The sequence below is a fragment of the Lactuca sativa genome, chromosome 1, assembly GCF_002870075.4.
Source record: "Lactuca sativa cultivar Salinas chromosome 1, Lsat_Salinas_v11, whole genome shotgun sequence".
Lineage (NCBI taxonomy): Eukaryota > Viridiplantae > Streptophyta > Magnoliopsida > Asterales > Asteraceae > Lactuca > Lactuca sativa.
In genome coordinates, this window is record NC_056623.2 from 69,730,656 (window position 1) to 69,751,140 (window position 20,485).

Sequence of the window (20,485 nt, forward strand, 5' to 3'; positions counted from 1 at the left end):
ATATATATATATATATATATATATATATATATATATATATATATATATAATATTTAATTAACTATTATATACATGTTTGTATGTTCATGTTGCTTCAAAACAATAATTAATTAAAAATCACGATCCATATTATCCATGTAAGCCTTTTTTAAAATGCAAATTGTCTATCTTATCATTTTATATTTTAGTATGTGTTTAACATTTTAATTATAATAACAAGTGTTTTTTAAAAGTTTCTTTCACTTATTAATAATAACAAACGGTTTTAAAATCAATAAGCAATAATTATAGATAATAAAATTAAATTGCATGGATATGTTATATTATCCATGCAAATCTCTTTTGAAATGCAAATTGTCTATCTTATCACTTTATTATTTAGTATATGTTTCACATTTTAATAATAATATTAAGTGTTTTCTTAAAAGTCTTATTTAACTTATTATTAATAATAAGTGGTTTAAAACTAATGAATAACAATTTTAAATGATAATAACATCAAATTATAAATTACATTTAGCTATAAAAAATTGTATTTTAAACGAACATCATTATTGAAATTATAAAATGATCGCATAAGTAAAAATATAATTAATCAATAATAATAATTGTTAAAAATAATACTAAATAGATAATTATATTTAATTCTATTAATGAGGAATTTGGGTTGATGTCGATGAATATTATTGTTCAAAATAATAGAGATTATATATATATATATATATATATATATATATATATATATATATATATATATATATATATATTAGTATAAAAATATTATCTCAAAGTTAATGTAAATAACATAACCATTTTAAACATATATTTTTCAATATCTTAACAATATATTTTTAATCATCGTTGCGCAACGCGCGGGAATTCGTCTAGTAAACTAATAAATGAAAACAATTTTGTCACATGTCACTTTCTAATTAATTTGGACACATGTCATTTTTTGGTATTTTTGATTAAATGATTTTTCCATTTGTTATTTTCTCATTTTTTGTTTCTTTTCTTAATTAACATATCATATTTACACCTCAATTAATAATTGTCTTAATTGAAATAACCAATAAATTACAATATTAGTATTCATATAATATTTAATATGTTTCCTTTTAAATTTTAAATTTCAAATCCAAAATTTTAAATTTAAATAAATTTTTGTTTAAACTTTTATATTTAACTTTTTGTTTTATCAAACTCGTATAACATACGGATCTCACACTTAGTCTTATATCATAACAACATCGTTTTAGACTTTTAGAAATCTCGTTTATTTTGTTTTATATAAAAACAAAATCAAACCAAATCTTACATTCCATTTTTTCTTATAATTTTTTTTTAGAGTTTTTCGATTTTTATTTGTTTGCACTTTGCATTGCAAGAGAAAGCGGGTCATTTCGGATCTTGCCCGGTCCATTTCATATCCACACTTTTCTTCCATGGGCTTCTTTCTAGGGTTAAACTGTGTAAGCAAAGCTGCAATGTCTCCTTTTATAGGAAAAAAAACCTGGTGTCGTAAATCAATGACCAACAACAATGGAAAAAAACCGAACAGGATTGTGCAACTATCCGATGCCGCTCCTTATGTCCTCCCATACCTATATCCGGCAGAGCTATCCGCCATCTCGCTAACCTGCAAGACACTACATCTCTTAGCCAAATCCGTTACCGCCGTCCGTTCATCCGACGCCTGTAGGAACTCCGAGAAGCTCCCCATTCCTTTCGTTAACTCCGCCGTGGACAATCATCCATATGCCTACTTCATCTATACTCCGACTCAAGTCCTAAGTTTCTCCGACGACCCACCCCGCCAGCCATGGGGTTTGTATCCTCTCCAACGACGAGACCTAGGTTTGATTCTTCCTCCGACGCTGGAGGATGGTGCTAGGTGTGAATGCGAGAGATGCGGTAACGATTCGGCGGGGTGTCCGTGTCCGTGCTCCAGGCAGAACTTTTCCGGGTTGAGATGGGAATGCGGGTCGGGTTGCATTTGCGATTTGGAATGTTCTAACCGAGTGTCTCAGAGAGGTATATCGATCCGATTGAAGATCGTTAGAAGTCCGGGGAAAGGTTGGGGCTTACATGCGGGTCAGTTTATTCGAAGTGGAGAATTCATTTGCGAATATGCAGGTAACCTGTTTGTGAAAATGTCTACCATTATAGTTTTCCCTTTACGAACATATTCATTCCGATTGTCCTAATTCTTAGCAGGATACTTAAGTATGTGCTCCTCGCTGTAAACATGGACAAATAATAACATAAAAATGTGGGATTTTAGATGGGCGTAATGAAGAGCAGAATGCCCATAAAGGACCTACATACAATCATACATCTATTCAAATTGCAATCCAATCTAGTTTCATTGGTTTATGCCATTTTAGCTTTCACAATTGTCCTAATTCTTGGCATGCCACTTAAGTATGTGCTGCTTGCTGTAAATATGGACATACAACAATTATGTGTTGGCTTTTAGGTGGGCGTTTCATGAGCCAAAAACACCCACAAAGGACCTACATACATTAATACATAACCATATTGTTTATTGTTTATCTCATAATGAATGAAAGTATAATTAAATGGGTAGTCTAATTGTTTGACAGGTGAACTTTTGACAACAAAAGAAGCAAGAAAGCGTCAAGAAATATATGATAAACTCAAATCCACAAACAAACACACATCAGCTCTTTTAGTTGTGAGAGAACATCTTCCATCTGGAAATACATGTATGAGAATCAACATTGATGCTACAAAGATTGGCAACATTGCAAGATTCATAAACCATTCTTGTGATGGTGGGAATCTTTCAACAGTTTTGGTAAGAAACTCAGGTGCTTTATTACCCCGAGTGTGCTTCTTTGCATCCAAAGATATATTAAAAGATCAAGAACTCACTTTCAGTTATGGAGATTCGGGTTTGAATCCAAATGGGTCAAAGTGTTTTTGTGGCACCAGTTGTTGCACTGGAATCATGCCTTCTGAACATACATGATGTCAGCAAGGTATGACATTTTCTTGAAAACATCACAGATTCTTCAAGATTATCAAATGATTTCTTATATCAAGTTAGTTTAGGTATTTTTTGTATGGATAAAGACATAAAGTGGTTGAATGTGTAAATGATGTATAAAACTTTGTATACCTATATAAAGATTGTTTTTTTTTTTTATATCAAATTAACTTTCAAAGTTTGAGTAGTATGTCGTATGTGTAGATTATCTGAAAAAGAAACAAAACCACATTAAACAGAGGTTCTTTTTATTCCATTTTCTGAAAATGCAAACTTAAAGTCATAATTGCATAATCATTGTTAAGACCACTTTGAAAAATAAAACTAATAATCATCGTGATTGGAGAATTTGATTGGCAAAGGCCAAAGGGTCCCCACTTTCTTCCTCATCATCATCTTCTTCATCATGACAAGGTTGACATAGTTGCAGAGGATTAAAACTCTGTGAAAGTGTTCCACTCTGATGATCATCTCCAAGATTATTCAAGCTAGAATCAAAGCTGTTCATGTTAAGTATATTATTCGAAGCAGAAGAAGCATTCGAATACGCAGGCTGCAACAATGAAAGATGATGCATGGGTTCCAATTGCTGTTGTGAATTCTGAATCGCATTTGCCACTATAAGTCTATTGTTTATCAGCTGGTTTTGCACCATTGCTAATTCAGTCTGCAACGCTGCCACCTGTCACCACAAACATTATATTCAGTCTGCATATGTTTAAGCAGTTAATTCATACATAACAAATTTTTTTCATATACAACAATTTATGTTTTAATACAAGAGGTATGACTATTACATGCAAATAAATATTTGCATGTGTAGTTGTGTACCTGTTGTTGTAAAGCAAGGACGGTTGAGACGCAACCGTAGACCGGGTCCGACAAGCGGGCTTGGGCCTCGTAAGAGATGGTCACGACTGCATGTTGCCGCCGGTTCACTGGAATGTGCGTAAGGAGTTTGGACACGTTGCTGGCGCCAAACACCTTATGCACTGCTGCGAAACGGGCTGCACCCTGGTCAGACCCGAAGTAGGGTGCGAAGATGCACCCGTTGACGCATTTTCTTCTTAAGAATTTGCATGCTCCACAAGGAGGGTTTGGGATTGAGCCTGGTTCAGATGTTGCTGCTTCAAATGGGGCGGCGGCGGCGGCGGTTCGTTTTCCGGCTCCTCGGCGAGTGTCTGGTGGTGGTGGGTCCCGATGTGTGTCGGCCATGGTGGAGAGATTGAAGGAAGGAAGTGTGGGGTTTTGGAGACACTTGAGGAGATAATCAGGGGGTGTGGTTATATGAAAGAAAAGGGAAAGATTAACACATAAATCTTGTGAGAGGTTGGGTAGGGTTTTTTGGTGTGAAAAGCTACAAAGAGAGTGGGTTTTTTTTGTTGATGGGAGTAATAAACTTGTATAATAATATTGATGGAAGTGATTTAATATATTTATTTATAATTATTTGTTTATTGGGTGTTTTGGGAAAATGGATTTGTATTATGTGAAGGGTGTTTTGAGTTGGTTTGTTTGTGGGACATATGTCATGGTTGTCGCACATGAGATAGCACAAGATTTATGCTGCCTGTGGCGTGTGGGAATGTTGCCAAACATACCGAAAACTTAAATTTAGTAAGTCATGAATGTAGCACACAATAATCTTAGTGGTAAAAACGTAAACTCGTTTTAACATTTCAATTTTCACACTCAGCTCATGATTATTGCAAAGGGAGGTTTCATCTATAAAAGACATGACCTGATTTCTATACAAAGATTGTCTTTTTATGAAAGAGATAAAGATGTTGGGTTGTTATGTTATGAAAAACAAAATCTAATTTTCCAACATATCTAGTCGTGTTAAGGAGAGAGGGTGTGATATCAGCTTTGTCATGTTTTTTCTATAAAATGATAACCACATCACCTTTGTCATGCCTCTTCGAGTTTTTGCAATTTGAAAAGATTGGTTCGTCATGACAAGTCATTAACTTAATAAAAAAATACTCCAAATACATTAAATTAAAATAGTACTTGAAATTGAAAAGTAGCACTAAATTAAAACATAACATAAAAATAACAATTAATGTTACCTTGGTAGTCGTTTTATGGACTCCTTACCAACATTTCAAAGCTCCAAATATTTGAAAGCTTTTCCAGTTTCCCGACCGAGAATTTTGAAGAGTTGCTTAAAATGATGTCCTCTACATCATTCTCACCATCATCTTCATAATGAGTCTCAAGTTAATAAACAAAGTGTTAAAATCCGATTTGTTCGTGGACTTCCACTTTGCGTACATTTGATCTTTCGAACAATAATTACATTGATTCTTTCGATGAGAAAATGTGTGGTAATTCTCGTCCAAAAATCCCCTCATTGAGTGTGTTGCCGACGGTATGGCCCTCCGATACACAAACTCATGCACCCGCCAAAGATGTCTCTTTTATCGGGTTTCATGGTCTTATCATAGATTTCCCACTACTTGTAGCATTTATATTGCTAAGATGGAATTGAGATTTGAGAAAGGCAAAAATAGGGTTGAAGGTTTGAGAGATGAAGATTTACAAGTTATAAAGATTGATAATAGTTGTGGTATTTGAATAGAATAAAAGATAGGTAAAATTTTGAATTTCGTGTGTGTGTGTGTGAGAGAGAGAGAGAGTAGAATTGGCTGCTCAAACTCAACATGTCGAGTTCTTGATGCGGTGTCTGTCAAGCCAACTCAACATTATCGAGCCCTTTGCCAAATCCATACCCTCCGATCTAATCAAAGATTCACATCCAATAGTATCAAGGGACAAGTGCATTGTGGATCTAAAAAATTTAACTATTAACCTTTTCCTAGCAATAAAGTTTTTCCTAAAGAAACAATAATGTGAAATCAATGATATCTACGAAGGCATAAACATGCCTTTTGTTTTTGTATTATTAAGCTATGTACATTAATATTTGACAAAATGGTAGCTAATTTCCTAAGATTTTATTTTTTGGGAAATTGAGTAATGTAACAAATTTTTTAGTTGTTTTTTAAATAACCACAAAAAAATAATTATTGAAAAATGAACATTCGGTGTGGAATACCTATTTCATCCCCGTATTCTAAAATGGGTAAACATATATAGTGATCTGATCCACTAATATGATTCCCTTATAAATAACATTTCAAACTCACTTTCATTTGGGGCTCCATTTTGAATTCACATAGACAACATTTCGTACATCAAAATCAAACAATGTTTTCTTCTAACAATGAAAAGATTATTTTTTGTGGTATTTGTCGATTGTTTTTATAATTATATGTTTTTTTACGATTATATGTTAAAAAGTAGATATTTTCGTTTTTTTGTATGATTTAGTACGATTACATAGCTATTAATTGCTCTTCGAATTTTAGTAGTTTTTTAGTTGTTGTAAGATTATATGTAGATATATGTGTGCACTAGAACAACAAATCTGTAAAAAAAAAACCTAATTTTGAAATAGTCCGAAACGACTTTGGAAAATGAAGATCATGTCCAAAATCTTTAAAACAAGTCTGGAATGCGTACAACTGTTCCAAAATGGTATTATGGAATGCCTTAGTCCGAAATGTTATTCTGGAATATTCTCTGGAACATAGGTATTTATTTAAAGTCCAACATGCACCAAATGTCTAATTACAATTCATTTCATTGTAGCATAACAGAACAATCGAATCGGGGACTATTTCTCCACTACTTCATCTTTGACAAAGTTTAGTCGGAATCGATGAAATTTGTTGACATTATTTAGGTGCTCATTACTCACTATTCTAACTTTTTTTTCTTTCATCCAAAAATATGGCAACCCCTTACAACCTTCAGATTTTCTATTTTGTCCCCTTTATATTTTTTCTCCAATGTTGTCCAAACCTTTTTATTTTTATTTTTATTTTTTTTTATTTTTATTTTTTTTTGTGGTTGTTCATAACTACGTATGTACATCTATTTTTTTTCGGTCCAAACTTTCTTTGTGTTTATGGTTGATTGTATGTACGACTTTGACGTTATAATTTTTTCTTGAATATTGTCCAAACTTTCTCTGTGTTTATAGCTGTTCACGACTGTGTATGTACAACATTGTCGTTTGTGTGCGGCAAAAACAGAAATTACAGTGCTTTCTCTATTTTCACACGAACATTCAATCTTTTTCCAACAAAATCAATTTTCTATTACTTATTTAGGGTGTTTGGCTTATCTTTTTAGGAACCGAAAGTCCTTTTGACAAAAATTACAAAAAATTAGGTTTCCTGACTTTTCCAAAAAGTCAGTTTTCCTTCTATTCAAAATCCAAAAGTAGCTATTAAAATGATTTTATCAAACATCTTTTACATTTTATCTTTTCCAAAAAGAACTTTTGGTCTCTCAAAAGATAAGTCAAACACCCCCTTAAACTAACTCCGCAGCGTGCGGCTGGCTTATAACCTATGTTGAGTACAAATTAGAAATTACAAACCAAAAAAAATTATTCTTAAATACTCGGATTAATAAAATAATATTCTCGTATGAGTTAAACATTCTAAGTACTAATAATCAAATTCTCATAAATGATTAAATGACAAATAAATTAATGAAATCAAACAATTTAACATGCCAACTCATGCATCGGACAAACCTTTTTCCGACAAGAAATTTGGTGCAAAAGTTAAAGAGATCATAAACAGGACTTTCTCCATAACGACACATGGCACCATTTTTCTTTCTTTATCGTTACAGATCATAAAGTAACCAAAACTTGTTTTTTTTTCCTGATTTATGCCACGTAGATTATCAGTTAGGGTTTTCAAATCCCAGCAACAAAACAGATTTTATGCAGCATCAACAGTGATAGCACTAACAAAGAACAACAGCCATTAAACCTTGTTACACCAACAACACCTATACACCCATCTTTAAAATTTAAAAAAAAAAAAAATGAAAAAACACAGAAACATATGCTCCAAACATGAAGCTTCAACTGAAAAAAGTAAAAACACCTATAAATTTATGATGAACTACTAGTTTGAGTTTCAATTATCCGAGGACCCATATACTCAATCCCCTCCATTTCTGATTCTTTTGGCACCTCGATCTCTTCTAACCACCAATAACCCTCCCTCTCCCTCTCTTCTCCTGACATATCTGAAAGTTTAATCATTTTCAAATTAATTAATTTGGTTTTATATTTCTTTATTAAAATGGTATCAAATTAAAGCACTTAAATTATTCTTACATGGCATTGTAGTGTATGGAATATCTCTGTAATAAGAACAATCACGCCCATCTTTTTTAGAATAAGGAGGCCCCATAACATCAAGAATCGCACAAGGTGTTATAGCTCTGAACGCATGTATATTACCTCCAGAAGTTGGATACAATACAGAAGTGTCACATGGAGCAGAATATACGCCATCTACTTTTAAACTCGCCAATTTCACTGCAAAAAATTCAAATTAATATCTTCAATTGTGTTTAACCTTTCAACTTATTTGCATATTTATAATTAGAGAGATGAAAAAGTACTCACTATGCGAAGGGGATATAGACTCATGATTTGAATCACTGGAGTTGACCAAATCATACGATTTAATATGAACTTTTCCAAGTAGAAGTTTGTTGAAAACCGTCATTCCTGGGTGGTTGTGAAGAGGTATGACAGCATTTGCAGGAAGAAAGAAGATACATAGCTGTAGAAAGTAGAAACACATGAATTTCGAGTTTGAAGAAATTTTTAAAATGAGATGATTGATAATTGTAAATGTTTCTAAATGCTTACAGAGAATTTCTCAGATTGGTATATGGTAGTACATGCGACTTTTGGAGTTACTCCTACGATGCTTCTAGTTTTAAAGAATTGAAGATTTCTACTTAGTCCAACATCTTCTGCCATCATTCCATCTGTAACAGTATTTAAGCTAGCTTAGTTATAAATCTGATGATAAGAGTGTATATAGCTAGATCCAGATCTATTTAAGAAAGGTGACTTGATGATAAAGTTAAGTAATGAAGAATGTAAAGCAAGAAATGTAGTTTTTTAGATTTAATTATACGTCAATGTTGAACAAAGTGACTATTACATCTTTACATGTGCAATTGAGATCGAATTCATGTACTTTATGCATTGTGGTTTTCTAATACAAAAGTAAACTTGGAAATTGTTATCGAATTGTTGGCTATTGATGAAATTAGGGCATAATATCAAAATCAAGTACAGGTTGAACGAAATTTGTCGACAAAAGCAAATCGAAGAATCTCCTACATGAGGGGGTACAGTAAGTTAATTAGCATTTAGCATTGACTACTCGGTGATGTTCTATTGTAAGATTCTAACTTTATCCAAATATGGCAACAAACAATCACTGTAACGAACGTGAATCCAAAAAAGCAAATCGCTCACCGAGAATATGGCAAAGTTTCTGCACGTCGGTAGGAGAAGGAACCGTTCCGATGCCTTTGAACACGTCTTTGCAAGACATATACAGCCTCTGTAACGGGAACGAAACCGGCGTCGACGTCGGACGCGGCGGAGACTGTTTCCTCTTACTATTGGTTTTCCGATAGCATTTTTTCTTCCTTATACTCTTGCTGACACCAGCCAACCTTACCTCAATGGTCATCGATCGATCGATTAAAATACACAAACAACTCGATCAAAAACCTCAGATCCGAATCCGATCACAAATCAGTATGACAACCGATCAACTAAGATTAAATTCTAGAAAATATACAGTAGCCGTGTGTTAGCTTCTTTGAAATTTGAAGTGTGGACAAAATTGGCGGTGGAAAAGAGGGAGAATGATGAGACTATAAGCAGGAGGTGGAGGTGGCTGGCGGCAAGGGAAAACCAGGGGCGGCCATGGATAGGATTTCATGTTTTAGAGAGAGAAAGTTTATGAGAGAGAAAGTAGTTTCATTTCGCGACCACTGTTTCTCCATGAGCGGTGCATTTTGTATGTGAAATTACTGCTTTGCCACTTTACTAGATATTTTCTTTCTTGATGCTGGTTATGTTCCTTTTGTTTTTCATTAGATACCTTCCATTAATGGTATATTTTTAAAAAAAAAATAAGTTATTATAGGATAATATATTTTTTATTTTATACGTATTTAGTTATTTAATTTTCTTATTTGACCATTTAACTTTTATATATATATATATATATATATATATATATATATATATATATATATATATATATATATATATATATATATATATATAGGAGGGTTCACTTGAAATTAAAAAAAAAATAGAGATCTTAAGATTCAACCTCAGCCACATATTTTTTATTTGTCGCTCTAATGTTCCAGCATACCGGCAACAACAACGTATGCCTAATCATAAATGATTATATGACACATAGGTATAATCATATGAGATTATACATATTTATACGTATGTATCTAATCATAAATGATTATACATATATGTATGTTCACATATTAAGAAATCATAAATGATTATGACAGTTGGTAGCAGAAGAGGTGGTGGTGACAGAGGTGTCAGTGGTATAAGTAATGGAGGTGATTGTGGTGGGGTCGACTTGTTTCAGAGGTGGTGGTAGTGGTGGTGGTGGTGGCGGTTATGGTGGTGGGGATGGTAGCAGAGGAGAAAGGAACTGGTGTCATACATGGTCTGCCACTCACTTATATCAGTTGTAACAGCCCGGATTTCCAGGTATCTATTATTCTTATATTTTTGGTGTTTTGTGAGGGGACTCGGCGAGTTGGAGCTCAGACTCGTCGAGTAGGATCGCGGTTCTGGACGCGGGTTCGCGTCTGGACTCGGCGAGTCCGCGCTGTTTAATGAAACCCTAATTTCCCGGTTCTAAGCCCTATTTAAAGGACCTTATGGCCCTTCATTGCGGCTACCTTGTCCTTGAGAGCACCTAATCAGCTGAGAGTTCTTGTGAGTGAGATAAGAGGCCATTATTCACCAATTTTGTGTGTGTTTGCAAGAAAGGAAGGGAAAAAGCAAGCTAGAAGAGTTGGGGAGCTTGGATCTACTTCCATTTCGTCAGAGGAAACTTCTTGAGGTATCATTCAGAGCTTATTCTCGTGTTTTTGTTGATATGGTCAAATCTAGGGTTTCTTCTTGCCTTGTTTGCCTTTGTATTTGGAGTGTGAGAGGTCCCATGGGGATATGGTACCTAGATCTGGACCTTAGCAGGTCCAGAGAGTCCTAAATGCCATGCTTTATGTCCTCCTTTTGGGTTTGGAGACTAGGGTTGCCATCTTAGAGGACATTTCTCTAAAAAGAGCCTTGTAGGTGTTGCATGGTAGCCAAGACTGTGACTTTACGTGATGAATGAGCTTAGGAGGGCCAGATCTATGAGTTGATGGAGCGGATCTGACCTCAAAAGCGATATTGAGTTGATGCATGGCATGGACTCGCCGAGTCCGAAGAACAGACTCGGCGAGTAGCATGAAGATTGTCCTTAACCACTCAGCGAGTGGTCTTGCCGAGTTAAGGGTTGACTCAGTGAGTCAGGGAGAGTTAGAGAGGGTTGACAGGTGGACTGAGTCGAGCTGGAACTCGCCGAGTTGTTCTTGAGACTCGGCGAGTTGAGTCGTGGTGGCCCCGCGATTCATGCCAGGTGGGACTCGTCGAGTTGGGGGTGTACTCGACGTGTCAGGAGAGAATCCTAGGGAGTCAGTGAACACGTATAGATTCGCCCGAGTCACCATAGTGCACTCGCCGAGTCCGGTTAAAGTTGACCGTTGACTGTTGACCAGAGTTGACCAGTGTTGACTTGATAGGGGTAGTCAACCTTAGTGGTAAAAGTGTTAATTAGAGATATATGATGTTATAGGAGGATTATAGCTCGGAGGATTGAGCACGAGTGATTTCCGGGATTCGCGAGTTATCGAGATATACGAGGTGGGTCTTCTCACTATACCTTACCTTGAGTAGGTAATCAGAGTTATGTGATAGAGTATTTGTATGCTATATGCCTGTTATGTGTTGTACTGCATTATTTCTATGTGATTTATGTTGTGCATGTTTATAGAGTTGGAACCGGAAGGTTCCTAGAGTTAGAACCAGTGGGTTCACAGAGTAGGGTCTACGGACCCACAGAGTTATAGCCTCGAGTGGCTAATATGTGTTATGTGTGGTATTTGGGGAACTCACTAAGCTTTGTGCTTACAGTGTTAGTGTTGTTTGTTTCAGGTACTAGTGATGACCGTGGGAAGGCGCTGGCTTGATCTGTACACACGCATGGGATTTTTATAATATGTGATCTTGGGATTTTGTATGATATGGATTGGAGTTTTAAACTTGATGTTTTATGAAAATTTAAATGAAAATGTTTTTATCTTATGCGAAAAATTATTTTGAAATTCACGGTGTTACATCAGTAACCTAATTCACGAATCGGTCAAATAATATTGGTGTCTTAGTTTTCTCCAAAAAGAAGATTTATTCGGCTACTAACATCTAACTCTATAGCAAACAATGAGCTTCTTTGTCTTGGAAGTGCAAATTCGAGTTTAGAAGAAGCAATCATAAAGAATCTCGTTGTATGCTATGGAGATAGATGAAATTTTTTGTAAGGGTGTTATTTTGTCTTGGAAGTGCAATTTTTTTAGCATTTTCCTTAATTCTTTTGTCTTAGAAGTGCAAATTCAAGTAAGGAGGAAACAATCACAAAGAATTTCATTGTCTGCTATGAAGATAGATGAAACCGAAGCCGAAGATATCTTCTACTTGGAGAAAACTAGAGCACCAATATTATTTGACCAACTCATGAAATAGGTGATTGATATAAGTTAAAACGATACATGTATGAGAACACCTCATTAATGATTGTCTCACGTAGGATGCTATGAGCAAAATCTAAAGAAACCAGTCATAAAAACTAAATGTGTACAAAAACATTAACGACTAAATGTGTACAAACTGAAAATTGTATTACTCATTAAGTCATTTTTCTGGCTTAACCTGGAGTAGCCAGTTATAAGGACCGAACATGAAAAAAAACAAGTTAAATGGTCAAATATGGACAAAAAAACCAATCACTAAATGTGTACAAAATAAAAATATTACACTATTAAGTCAATTTTTTTATCATTTATTCATTTAATTAATCTTATTTTTTTAGTATATGCTTAGAATTAAACTCATAACTTGTTGGAAGTATGTATCCAATGTCATGACTAAATTGGTATAACTTTGAGAATAATATCTATAAAAGAATTTAAGAGAATGAGGAAAATAGTTTATTAATTTATCAGAGCTTGATAAATTAATTAGAAACTTGTTAAAATTAATTTAGAATTAATATGGATTTAACTAGAATTAATCAGAAATTGATTAAAGGTGCAATGACTAAATATTAATTGTTAAATAGTTAAGCAAGAGAAGCATTCAAGAAACCCTAAAGGGGGTGGACAGTTCTGGAGACTGTAGAAGCCTTCTAGAATTTTCTATGTAACATATAAGGTAATAATTTGAATTTGGATTAAATCTGACTATTTAATTGATTCAAATATGCTTAACCTGCAAGTTACCTCAATTACAAATAGATTGTTTGTACTTCCTAAAATTCGTTCTTTTTCATCCATACTCTTAGAGAATCTGATTTCTCTAAGCTCTCTCTCCTTCTTGATTTCTAGAGTTTTAGAATATTTGGTGTGAGCCATTAGAGACATTCTACTTTGGGTGCTAGTCCTTCTAAGTTATTGCAAGAAATTCGAGATCTATATGGGAATTAAAGTAAATACAATTTTACTTTAAAGGTTAGTAATTCTATCCATCCTATTAGTTTAATTTCATAGTTTTGAAAGTAGGTTGCCATAATAGTAAAACCTAGATCTAGGGTGCATGTACACTTAGGGTTATATTTAAATGTTTTCATTGGATAAATCTAGTGTAAAGATGCATAGAAAACCCAACAGTAGTATCATGTCCATTAGGTTTTAGTTATGAGCACTAAATTGAAAAGCTGTGAAAATCAAAAATACATGCTAATCGCAGGCGTAACGTGCCCAGTGTTAGACGCGGCGCGCTATGTGCATGTAACATCTCAAATTCATAAATAATTTTTTTAAAAAAATAATAAACACCCACTTTGATGAAGTTGTTGGAATAGTGTCTAAGGCTGCAACTATATTAGACAAGTATTTGACCCGGTTGTGCATGGTCCTTTTGGTGGCTTAAAGAGATTAATTAAATAAGAGGGTATAAACTGTCAGTTGTTTGATAGTTAAACTTTAGACTGTAAATCCATATTGATATGCATTGGACGGATTCTAGAAGCTAAGGATAGCTTCAAATCGTCCAAGGGGTTATCTAAGGAATGGATTTGGATAGCCTTAAGAGAAGATTATCCAATTAGGGTTTAGGTTGTAACCCTTAAGGAGTCTACAAGTATAAATAGACCCTATGGCAAAGGGAAATCGGCACTTCATCTAAAGTAAGAAAACATTGGCCGATTTCCTCCCCTCTCCTCTCTCCTAAATCATCCTCCTTGCTATTTGGTGTTTGTAAGCCATTAGAGGAGTGACAATTGTGACTCTAGAAGCTCCAAGACAACAAGATCAACAAGGAATTCAAAGGTATGATTCTAGATCTGTTTCAATATTGTTATTACATCTAAATAGTCGTTAGAAGTCTTGGATTCAAAGCATGTTTAATTAGAAAGCCTAGATCCAAGCATTAGGGTTTTGCATGCGCACATAGGAAAGTTCTTATGGCTAAAACCCATCAGTGGTATCAGAGCCTAGCTTGGTTTTCATTAAATTGATGCTTATTTGTTTGTACCTAAACTGAAAAATTCAATTTTGTGTTTCTGAGTCATGGACTCGGCGAGTTGGCCTGACTCGGCGAGTCTCTTGGTGCACTCGGCGAGTCCAAGCGTCAAGAATGGCCAGATTCGGGATTTCTTCATGATTATCTTATGGAAACTTACCTTAATCATATTAGATCAACCCTAATCCGGTTTTTTTGATATATATGACTATTATCTTGATCTAATTAAAGATATTTATCGACTAATAAAATATTTAATTTCCTTATATGATAATTAATTAATTATTTTGATTATTTTGGTAATTATCTTGAAAGAAATCTTGAATAAATCAAATATAGATAATTAGGAAATTAATTGTTAATTAAAATTATTTGTTATTTGATCCTTCATGTTTTAAATGTTTAAAACTTGTCCTCAAGTTTTGAAATTTATATTTTGTGATTAAAAGTTTTAATTTAGACAATTTAAATTTCAAACCCTAGATTTTAAAAGGTTTAAAATACAACCCTATACTAATATAATATTACAAGATTTATATATATATATATATATATATATATATATATATATATATATATATATAAATAAAACTAAAATGCTAGTCTTACCGTTAGTAGGCCTCATTCACGAAGCCGATCTATAAGGTGGGTATAAGGTTGCGGCCTATAAAATGACGCTTAATGGGTGTACACTCACACCCACTGCTTGCTTGATCGGTGGAGGGTCGTTAGCCGAACGGGTAGGATAGGGCAACCTCATCCTCTCATTAAAAGTATAATAGGAAATACAAAGTAACTACACATATTTTAAAAACTTCCCAATCTTACTTACTTTAGGAAAAGTGAATTGATGCAATCCCATGAAATTACACTTTGCGCCCTTGCTAAGAAGTTAGTGGAGCGTGTGTGGTTTACCGGCACACTAATTGGTTCTAAGCAAAGGTGGCAAAGGGTGATTCATTGTTTATCATAGTTCGATGGAGTGTGTGTGGTTTACCGGCACATCGAATAGGTGATCGTTACAATGAAGGCACCATGTGAATTTGCATGGTAATTCACACCCGCTTTGTGATCCTCAGTATCCCAGTCACAAACTAGAGGGGCATATCGAGATTTAAACATGTCATTGAATAGTTTCAATGAATCTCATCCGATCCTATGAATTCTCAATACATTTAGGACTAATAGTTAGGTTTTATGGTGGAGAATTAGTGAATTGTCATTCACTTACCTTCAATTTATTTGCATGTTAGATTACGGCATCCCTTTTCTAATATGTAAATGTTGTTGTTGGATCCTAGCCCTAATTTTTCTTATTGGGTGATAATTAGGGATTCATATTCTAATTTATCTTTGTCCTTTCTATTTGTAGATGTCGAACGCCAACAACGCTGCTGCTAGTTCTTTCACGTTGATGAGCCTTTGCCAAAAGGTCACCTTCGATGGAACGAACTTTAGCGAATGGATAAGATACATTCGCACCATTGCTCGCTATGAGGATAAGGAGTATGTCCTCGATGAGAAGCTCGAGAAAATCAACCCTGAAATTGCTACTCCAGCTGGAATTACCGCTTTCGAAACTCATGAGCGAGATGCAACGAAGGTACATTGCATCATGATAGCCACCATGAACTCCGAATTCCAAAAGTCCTACGAGGAATTGTACCCGTACGAGATGCATCAAGACTTATTGGAGAGATACCACCAAAACACGAGACAAGAGCGTTATGAGATTTTCACTAACATGATTTCCGCTAAGATGGGTCATGGAGAGTCTCTTACCGTACACCAGCAAAAGATGCAAAGGTATATCGACCGCCTTCGCAAGTTAAATGTTGACTTTGGGGAAGACTTGGCGATCGACATGGTGCTTCACTTTTTGCCTCTGATGTACAACCAATTTAGGATGACCTACCACATGAACAAATAGGAGGTCACCTTAAGCAAACTGCAAGGTCTCTTGAGGGTCGCTGAGAGCAACTTCAAAGATAAGTCTGTTGCACCAACTCCCAATCCACCCGCTGCTCCTGTCTTGGCTATTGGTCAAGGAAAGGGAAAGAAGAGGAAGGCTTCGTCTAAGAACTATCGCAAGGTTAAAGCCCGAGATGGTGCCTCTTCTAGTGGGACCAAAGTTGATCCCGCTAAGCCCTGCCCTAACCCGAAGGAGGCAGAGTGCCACCACTGCCACAAGATAGGACATTGGAAGAGAAGCTGCCCAGAATACCTGCAAGCCATCAAGGAAGGAAAGATCAAGCCATCTTTTTCAGGTATATATATACAATTAAATCTAACGATTCTAATCATGTTATTTCTTGGGTTCTTGATACCGGTTGTGGTTACCACATTTGTTCTAATGTGCAGGGACTAAGAAGAAGTAGGGATGTGGAGCAAGGAAGGATTAATCTAATCATGGGGAACAGAAGATCATCGCACGTGACCAAGATTGGAGTATATTCTTTAGTGCTTAGGAATAATTTATGTTTAGATTTGAACAATTGTTGCTATTCGCCAGAAATGGCTAGAAACATCATTTCATTTCATGGTTTATATAGACAAGGTTTTAGATTTTCTTTTAATAATGAGAATGGTTCTATTTTAGCTTATCTAAATGGTGTCTTTTACTTTGAAGCTATACCATATAATGGAATTTATGAAACTGTTATGATTGTTGATAACTTAGGAAATGATGTTTTGAACATAGATTCTTCCACCAGTATGGATAAAGCATCCTTGTGGCATTGTCGTCTTGGACATGTCAACAAGAAACGCGTAGCCCAACTCCAAAAGGATGGAGTGTTGGAGTCATTCGACCTTAGGGAAGATGACACATGCGAGTCTTGTTTACTTGGAAAGATGACTAAGTTACCCTTCACAAGTATGTGTGAAAGGGGTGAGGGTCTATTGGACTTAATACATACCGATGTATGTGGACCGTTTAGATCAACCACGAAGGATGGGAACCGCTTCTACGTAACTTTTACCGACGATTATAGTAGATATGGGTATATCTATTTAATCAAGAAAAAGTCAGAAACCTTTGAAAAGTTCAAAGAGTTCAAGAATGAAGTGGAGAATCAATTGGGCAGGAAAATCAAGATGCTTCGATCCGATCGAGGAGGAGAGTACCTAAGTCTTGAATTCCACGATTATCTCAAGGAGTGTGGAATAGTTTCGCAATTGACGCCTCCTAGGACACCGCAGTTGAATGGTGTGGCAGAAAGGCGTAATCGAACCTTATTGGATATGGTTCGCTCTATGATGAGTCGTGCTTCACTACCTATCTCTTTTTGGGGGTATGCCTTAGAGACTGCCTCCCATATCCTTAACCGAGTCCCTACTAAGAAGGTTGCCAAAACACCTCACGAGATGTGGACAGGGAATGCTCCCTCGTTGGCACATATCAAGGTTTGGGGTTGCGAGGCTTTCGTAAGACGAGATACTCACGACAAGCTCGAACCTCGAAGTGAGCGATGTATTTTCGTCGGCTACCCGCAGACATCCTTTGGATATCTCTTTTATAGACCGAAGGACAATGTTGTCTTTGTTGCGAGGAGAGGAGTTTTCCGAGAGCGAGAACTCATAGGCCAAGGAGATAGTGGGAGGCAAATCGAGCTTGAAGAGATTCAAGAGTCGATAAATGAAGGAACCTCTACCGCTGGCACTCAACCCAAGAAGGAAACTCCGGTTGAACCGATTGACGAATCCTTACCTCTTATACGTTCCGATAGAGTTAGAGTTCTACCCCGGTTTTATGGTTTTCATATTACTACCGAAGGGGACACGTATATTAGTGATGGTACACTAATAAATCTTGATGAACCTAATAGCTATAAGGAAGCCATGGCAGGCCCAAAGTCTGCGAAATGGAAAGAGGCAATGGATAGCGAGATCCAATCCATGTATGATAACCAAGTTTGGAATTTGGTTGATTATGTGCCCGGACGTAAGACCGTTGGGTGCAAATGGATCTTCAAGAAGAAGACCGACATGGATGGAAACATACACACATATAAAGCGCGATTGGTTGCGAAGGGCTTTACTCAAACTCCCGGAGTTGACTATGATGAGACCTTCTCACCAGTTGCGAAGATAAAATCTATTAGAGTGATGCTAGCGATTGCCGCATTTCATGATTATGAGATTTGGCAAATGGATGTCAAGACCGATTTCCTTAACGGAAAGTTGGCTGAGGATGTTTACATGGCTCAGCCATAGGGGTTTGTGGATCCGAAGCATCCGAATAGAGTGTGTACGCTTGAGAAGTCCATTTATGGACTTAAGCAAACGTCTCGCAGATGGAATCCTTGCTTCGATGAGAAAGTCAAAGAGTTTGGATTTGTACGAAGCGAAGATGAATCATGTGTATATGTCAAAGCGAGTGGGAGTATAGTAAGCTTCCTCGTTCTATATGTCGATGACATATTACTCAAAGGAAACGACATCCCGACTCTGCAGGAGGTTAATGTCACACCCCAAAACCACGAACGGCGGAAACGTTCTGGGGCGGAGGACGTCATGTATGCATCACAACAAATGTAAAGTAGTAAACAAGCAACAACATCATCCATTGCATCAATAGTATAATTTTAGTTACAAGTGTTTTCTTTCATTGTACAAGATATGATAATAACTTATCAAAAAAAAGACGAGTCTTGACTGCTCCGTCTTCTCTGAACCTTGTATCGACACTTGTCTATTTGTAACCTGAGAATACAAGTTATTTTGAAAGAGTAGATCAGCATTTAAGCTGGTGAGTTCATAAGTATTTAATGTCATTGGTTTGATTAGTTGATATGAAAGACTGGTAAATGAATGATGAAACATTTAGTATAAGTACGAAAAGCTCTAGAAAATCCCATATTTCCTACTAGTATAAAAGTAGTCTTCTACCAAGACTCGAATGTTTTGAAAGTAGTCTTTTACCTAGACCTGACTGTTTTGAAAGTACGCATCTCTTGAAAATGTGATGGTTTTTCCTTGTTTAACTCTTATTAGTAGTCTCTTAAGTATACCTGAAATGGTATCAACTTAGAACATCCGTAGACTGTTCATTTACCTCTGTTGCTAACAGCCGGGTTTAGGAATAGTTAGTCCCTCCTGTATACCCACGATGGTATCAACCTAGAACATCCGTAGATTGTTCATTTACCTCTGTAGCTAGCAGTGGTTATCGGAATGGTTAGTCCCTCAAAGTATGATGTGGCACTAGGAGATAAAGTCCCAGTCTACCTCGTCGATGATGTGATTGAATCACAAGGTAAAGATAGAAAGGCGAACAATATAACCGTATCTAGACATATAACATGTAATATTAAATTGCCATATGATGTCTATGTAAAAGTATTCATGTACAAGTATTCATGTATAAGTATTCAGGTAAGAGTATTCCTTCATATAACATGTAGTAGTAATTTGCCATATAATGTTTATGTAAAAGCATTCATGTATAAGTATTCATGTAAAAGTATTCCTTCATATAACATGTAGTCTGGACTCATGAATGAACTGACTCTGGTGTAATTTCTTGTAGTAGTGAAAATGTTTTGTTTACTCTAAACTATTCCTATAATAGTTTACTAGAATGTAATTGATGAGTGTCCAAGTAGGTTTATACACCTTTGCTACCCAGGAGTATCGAAACTAAATTAACTGGTGGAACATTTATGACCATATATGTATACATGATATATAACTAATATTTAAACGACCTTCGGAGGAGTACCCGATATCCCACCAGACCACAT

At 35.6% G+C, this 20,485-nt stretch overlaps 3 protein-coding genes and 2 non-coding genes across 6 annotated transcripts; 3 read left to right on the forward strand and 2 right to left on the reverse strand.

The window, feature by feature from the left end:
- Positions 1-1,367: 1,367 nt before the first annotated feature.
- LOC111914903 (histone-lysine N-methyltransferase SUVR3) lies at positions 1,368-3,264 on the forward strand. Of its 2 annotated transcripts, XM_023910601.3 has the most exons (3): positions 1,368-2,136; positions 2,607-2,821; positions 2,905-3,264. In XM_023910601.3, exons 1-3 carry the CDS (start codon positions 1,446-1,448, stop codon positions 2,983-2,985), a joined length of 987 nt encoding a protein of 328 aa, XP_023766369.2. In that variant the 5' UTR covers positions 1,368-1,445; the 3' UTR covers positions 2,986-3,264. The 2 variants fall into 2 exon arrangements, with proteins under 2 accessions (XP_023766369.2, XP_023766368.2); XM_023910600.3 differs by having other exon boundaries at positions 1,369-2,136; positions 2,607-3,264.
- On the forward strand, positions 2,222-2,332 carry LOC111914948 (small nucleolar RNA snoR103). Its single transcript, XR_002857997.1, has one exon. It is a non-coding gene; the product is annotated as a small nucleolar RNA snoR103 (small nucleolar RNA).
- LOC111914947 (small nucleolar RNA snoR103) lies at positions 2,420-2,528 on the forward strand. The gene has a single exon (XR_002857996.1). It is a non-coding gene; the product is annotated as a small nucleolar RNA snoR103 (small nucleolar RNA).
- Positions 3,254-4,267, reverse strand: LOC111914904 (LOB domain-containing protein 20). The gene is made up of 2 exons (XM_023910603.3): positions 3,845-4,267; positions 3,254-3,695 (listed from the first exon to the last, which is right to left on the reverse strand). Exons 1-2 carry the CDS (start codon positions 4,226-4,228, stop codon positions 3,345-3,347), a joined length of 735 nt encoding a protein of 244 aa, XP_023766371.1. The 5' UTR covers positions 4,229-4,267; the 3' UTR covers positions 3,254-3,344.
- Positions 4,268-7,798: 3,531 nt separating this feature from the next.
- On the reverse strand, positions 7,799-9,946 carry LOC111914902 (plant cysteine oxidase 2). The gene is made up of 5 exons (XM_023910599.3): positions 9,387-9,946; positions 8,766-8,887; positions 8,517-8,676; positions 8,223-8,426; positions 7,799-8,131 (listed from the first exon to the last, which is right to left on the reverse strand). Exons 1-5 carry the CDS (start codon positions 9,604-9,606, stop codon positions 7,995-7,997), a joined length of 843 nt encoding a protein of 280 aa, XP_023766367.1. The 5' UTR covers positions 9,607-9,946; the 3' UTR covers positions 7,799-7,994.
- Between the last annotated feature and the right edge of the window lie 10,539 nt (positions 9,947-20,485).